Source organism: Rana temporaria, chromosome 13, assembly GCF_905171775.1.
Source record: "Rana temporaria chromosome 13, aRanTem1.1, whole genome shotgun sequence".
NCBI classification, from domain to species: Eukaryota; Metazoa; Chordata; class Amphibia; order Anura; family Ranidae; genus Rana; species Rana temporaria.
Genome location: NC_053501.1, coordinates 30,741,395 through 30,747,278, shown reverse-complemented (window position 1 = coordinate 30,747,278; position 5,884 = coordinate 30,741,395). Strand labels below are relative to the sequence as shown.

General features: G+C 46.5%; 1 protein-coding gene across 2 annotated transcripts in view; it reads left to right on the top strand.

Moving 5' to 3' along the window:
- The first annotated feature begins 744 nt into the window (after positions 1-744).
- Positions 745-5,884, top strand: part of JAG2 (jagged canonical Notch ligand 2) — a 113,586-nt gene continuing 108,446 nt past the window's right edge. The window contains exons 1-2 of one of the 2 annotated variants that reach the window (XM_040332299.1): positions 745-1,005; positions 2,113-2,436. In XM_040332299.1, coding sequence (XP_040188233.1) covers positions 766-1,005; positions 2,113-2,436 — 564 coding nt within the window. In that variant the 5' untranslated portion in view covers positions 745-765. The remainder of the gene's footprint in view (positions 1,006-2,112; positions 2,437-5,884) is intronic. The other variant, XM_040332300.1, reaches the window with a different exon arrangement.

Here is a 5,884-nt window from a genome sequence, read left to right as displayed (position 1 = left end):
GTGTACATGGATGGTATATACAGAGGGTGTGTTGAGTATACATGGATTGTATATACAGAGGGTACTCAGTGTATATGGATGGTGCTCATATATATGGTTATGGATGGAATATACAGAGGGTGGCGAGTACACATGGATGGGATATACAGGGGGTGCTCAGTGTATATGGACGTTGATCAGTATACATGGATGGTATATACAGGGGGTGCTCAGTATATATGGGTGGTTTGGTACACATGGATGGTATATACAGGGGGTACTCAGTGTATATGGATGTTGCTCAGTATATATGGGTGGTTTGGTACACATGGATGGTAAATACAGGGGGTACACGGTGTATATGGATGTTGCTCAGTATACATGGATGGTATATACAGGGGGTGCTCAGTATATATGGGTGGTTTGGTACACATGGATGGTGTATACAGAGGGTGATGAGTGTACAGAGCTCCTGACTGAGGTATGTATATTGCAGGGTGTACGGAGCAGAGAGCGCGCGGTGTATGTGCGGAGAGCGCGCGGTGTACGTACGGAGCGTAGAGCGCGCGGTGTATGAAGGGAGGGTGGCCGCCTGGCCGATCTCCATAACGCTCTCTCTCCGCTCTCCCCGCACACACAGCCGGCGGCTCCTCCGCTCACACTCACCACCTGCAGCCACCCTGCCCGGTTAAGCCCGCCTTCTCTTCCCTCCCCGCCCCCTCATGAATATGAATGACGCAGCGGCGCCCGCGAGTGGCTAGGTGGGCTGTCAGTCTGGCGGCTCACATGTTGGTTTGCCTGGGCTGGGAGAGCTGGGAGAGCGATGTGCGGAGACGGTTGGGGAGCTGCCCTGACAATCCATCCCATGTCTGTGCGCTGCTGCTGCTGCTAGACCGCCCGATGCCTTCACTCCATGGCCGCTCGCCGGCCGCCTCTCCCCTGAGCTCGCCGGCCATGCACCATAGAGCCGGGGGCGGCGGACACCTGACAGCGGTGGGCTTCCTCCTTCTAACTTTCTGGCTGCAGGTAAGGCGGAACCCCCCCCCCCAGCACCCCGATACCAGGACAGGGGGGACCCCTCATCACTATGGAGGAGATCACTATGGAGGAGATCGGGGCACCTAATGCAAAGATCTTTATTTATAGGACCTTTTCTATTTATTCTTTATGCTTCTGATGGCCGCAGACAGTGGTGTGCACCGTATGAAGGAGGCTACATCTGTCATCAGAACTAGAACACTCATCTTTTTATTGTATAGTTATAGAATCTTTTTTTTATTATTATTTAAATATAATTTTAATATATATATTTTTTTTTTTTTGCATTCAAATGTTCTAGGCAAACTCCTTGTATAATATATTTTGCATGCTTGCAGCAGCACTTGCATTGCATAAAAAAGGCTACATGTCAAGCAAAATCTATGATCTCTTTCTCTCTCTCTCTCATTCATATATATATATATATATATATATATATATATATATATATATATATATATATATATATATATATATATATTTGTATAGATCTATTTTGCCTTACTGTACCCACCTACTAATGCCAATCTGCCTTGTATATAATAATATCTTGCAGCAGAACTGTATGGCAGGCAGCAGAGCCCTATGGAATGTATAGGTTGGGAAAGTCCTGTGCCAGTCCCTCCTGCATATGTTTGCATGCTGCCCAGGATCATCTGTATTCCTGACCACCCACACTTGATCTGATTGCAATGTATACCTATGCAAAAAAAATAAAAAATCTAAATTGGATAAAGTCAAGTTTCCAGTCTGGCGGATTTTAGGATTTTTTCTTGGATTTATAAAAAACGATTAGTTCTGTGCCTATGGATCTATAATATGGTATACAGTATAATAAGGCACATTGTTAATCCAAGGGTGTTCAATGATCTAGGGCGCCTGGTGCTATTTCACGCAGTATAGGAATAGAATGCCGCAAAGGTGGTGGTGGGTGGGGGTCATCATGGGCGACAGAGGGTCTCAGTCTGCCATTGATAGGTTGCAATTAACGTGTATTTGTCCCGCTCCATGGGGGGCGACGTGTAAACGCGTTCCCGGGGGCAGCTCCCAGGGCTCCGTAGTGATGTGCGCTTCCATTTGATGTGTTATATTTAGGCTTCCCAGTCCACGGGCTATTTCGAGCTGCAGCTGAACTCACTGAAGAATGTCAATGGAGAATTGTTGAGCGGGGAATGCTGCGACGACCTGAAGAGCGCCCACAACCAGGACTGCACCAAGGATGAATGTGACACCTATCTCCGAGTGTGCCTCAAGGAGTTCCAGGCCAAGATCACCCCCACGGGACCGTGCAGCTACGGTTCTGGACTCACTTCGGTGCTTGGTGGGAATATTATCTATATGAACAACAAATTTAACCAGCTGGGGAAAAACCCCGGAGAGAGCGGCAGGATTATTATCCCTTTCCAGTTTGCATGGCCGGTAAGTAGGACTTTTTATACATCTAGAGCTCCTATTGTGATTTCTTGCAAGGTTTGTGTTCTGTAATGTCTATAGAGGACCGGATGGTCATTTTTCCCTCTGGTGTTGAATGGTTTAGAATTTGGCGGTCTTGCTCAGGGTAAAGGAAACCAAATCTGACTTTTTAGAAGCTGAATTTTGATTGATGGATTTACTTGGAATTGATCTTTGGGTTAGTTCTTGGACTGCCAGCTGCCCCAATGCCAGCTCAGGTTGTGGCCGTTGGTCCTCCCTTGTGTTGAAGCCTTAATCGGCTTTGAGCGTGTAGTGTGTGTTTTTATTTTATTTTTGTATTTTTTTTTAACTGACATTTTCTACCCCCTCCCCAGTGAAAAAGTTGTCACCGAGTGTGTGTGTGTGTGTTGTTTTTTTTTTTTTTTTCTCCTTTTGTTCAGCGCACACTGGTGATTAACCTTCTCTGCAAAGAAATTGCTTGCCTGCAATTCACCTGAGTTTGCATGGATACCAAGCACCTGGGTGTCTTGTAACACCGGTTTGAAGATTAGAATGTGCAAAGGGAGCAGCGTTGAGTGTACACGCTGAATTGTTAGGCAAGGTTGCTAGTTTAGATGCTTGCTATAGTAGGTTTTTTTTTTTTTTTTTTGCACGTCTATAAAGCAGAAATGATCAGTGAGCCGTTGAAGGTTCAGCAGTCCTTAAGCCGTTAAAGTCCAGGGATTGATCTTTAGTTTACGTTCAGCACCTTAAGCGACTTTTAACTCGTATATTGTTCATTTTTGGAAGCGTCAGATAAATGCATTTGTCCCGAAGGCTTGATTTGTGGGGTGAGGCTGGGCTGTGGGTTGGCTGACTGTTTATACCTGGGGGATCTGAAGATGGAGAATGCAGCCTGCAGAGAGAGAGAGGGAGGCTGGCTCTGTGCTGGATAGACTCCTCCGGGGAATGCATTGTCACCTTGGGGGTGTGTTGCGCAGTTGGCTCGTCGCCAGCGTGAGGCTTTGAGCGAGGAGGAGGAGGGGGGAAGGATGAGGCGATTGCGACACGAGCGCATGACGTGTATGTGTCGAAGCACACTTTGTAGATTAAGTTTGAAGCAGGCCGCTTTCCAAGTTCAGGGGCGTGTGTGAAGCAGAGCCATTTGCGGAAAGCATGCCATGGGTCGGCTAACTGTCGTCGCTATCAACAAAACTCAGCACAGAACTGGGATTCCATTGCTTTGGGAGATCTGGTTTAGGATGCAAGGAGGAGGCGAGGGGCAAATATTTACATGTTTTATATTTATAAAGGATTTGTAAATAGTGTGGGGTTTGTTTTATTTGGGTGATTGCACATAATAAAAAACACAAACTGGTTTAATAAGGCTCCATTCTGAACGCAGCGTATTGTGCCGCGATTTGCCGCAAAAAATTGCGGCGTTTTCTCCCGCGATTTGCCGCGACAAAACGCAGCGTTTTTTACCGCGGTTTTCGCTGGAGGCTGATTCTCGTCTGTGCTTTTAGGTGCATTTTCATTGAACTGTCTAGAACTTGGTGCACAGGTGTCAACGGGGCCTTGCGTTCACATCTTTGTCAACCTTTGCCTGTTTTTTTTTTTTTTTTAGTGCATTTTTACATTGATTTTACGTCTTGATTATGTGTTAATGCGTATTGTCATACACTTTTGGTTTGGCCAATAGGGATTGATTTTGTGCAGCGACATCTTTATTGTGGGCTTTTTTTATTATTTATTTATTATTATTATTATTATTGCGATTATTATTATACAGAAGTTATAGCGTGCCAACAGTTTATGCAGTGCTTTGCAACATAAGGGCAAACATTACAATACAGTAGGAATCGGAGGGCCCTGCTCATTAGAGCTTACAGTCTAAAGCCCCATACACACTATTTGATTTTCTGCAGATTTTTGTCTTCAGATTTACCAAAACCATTTTGTGCAAGGGCCTGCCTGACTGCATACAAATTGAAACTTAAAGAGGAGTTTCGCCTAAAAATGGAACTTCCTCTTAACCCACTCCTCTCCCCCTTACATGCCACATTTGGCATGTAATTTTTTGGGGGGGGAGTGGGGGCTTCAGGAGAAGGGGACTTCCTGTCCCATTTCCTCCTTCCGCCGAGGGGCTGGAAAGGCGATTAGCTTAATCGCCTTTTCACAGCCCCTCCCTGTAGGCGAGCGCCTGTCCAATCGGACGGCGCCGCTCGCGCATGCGCACTGCCGCTCGTGCATGCGCAGTGGGTGCCCGGCCGTGAAGCCGAAAGCTGTCACTGCCGGGTGCCCACACTAAGAATGAAGACGCCGGCCGGCGAGGAGCGGAGCCCCGGCCGGCGCGTCGCTGGAGCAGGTAAGTGTCAGTTTATTAAAAGCCAGCAGCTACACTTTTTGTAGCTGCTGTCTTTTAATAAACTTAAAAAAAAAAGTGGAAAACCCCTTTAAGGTTTGACCTCTTATTAAATGGTTTTGGCAAATCTGCAGAAAATTGAATGGTGTATGGGGGTCTAAGGCTGGCCATAGACAATACAAATTGCCAGAGCTCATCCTTAGTAGCCACTTGCGATCAGAAGTAATCCGAAAAGCTGGTTGTACCCAAGTTGATCAATCGATCAACTTGGGTACAACCAGCTTGTCGGATTCGGCTTGCCCGTTAATGGTTTGAATCTGGGCTGTTTCCCTCTGAGCTTGCCACGATTCAAACCTTGTATGGCCTGCCTAAGAGGGAGGGCAAAGAGATGCAATTACTGTGGCAGATGAGCTAATGAAGAAAATGTACAGTTGTCAAGTGGGGACTGGATAGGGCTCTCTGGAGGAGTTTTCAGGGATTGCCGGAAAGGAGACAGATTAGGACATGGGTGCTCAACCTGTGGCCCTCCAGCTGTTGCGGAACTACAAGTCCCATGATGCATTGCAAGGCTGACAGTTACAAGCATGACTCCCACAGGCGGAAGCATGATGGGACTTGTAGTTTCACAACAGCTGGAGGGTCGCAGGTTGAGCACTCATGGATTAGGAGATAGGAAGCTTGGGGTAGGGAGTTCCAGAGGATGGGAGAGGCTCTGCAGAAGTCCTGGAGTTGAGCATGGGAGGACATGACAAGGGACTTTGAGGGGATCTTTTTCCAGGGACTGGCAATGCATTGCAATGCACTATATGTTCGTTTGAATGCCTTGCTATAAACGCATGCCTCACCTTTCAAAATGGCCTCATTGGATTACACGTTTCTATGACGCATCTGTTTTACTTTATAATGCAGGTGCTAAAATGTGAGGGTGTGAACAAGGCCTAGGCATTTTCCCCCCCAACAAAAAAAAAGAAAAAGAACTTGGTTGTAAATGGTATTCACAGGTTTCATGTCCATACAGCTAAATTACCTCTATTGGCTCTGTGGTCAAAAGCCAATGAATTATTCAGTATGGTTTTAGGTTGGAGGAAGGACACCCACCCACACACATGG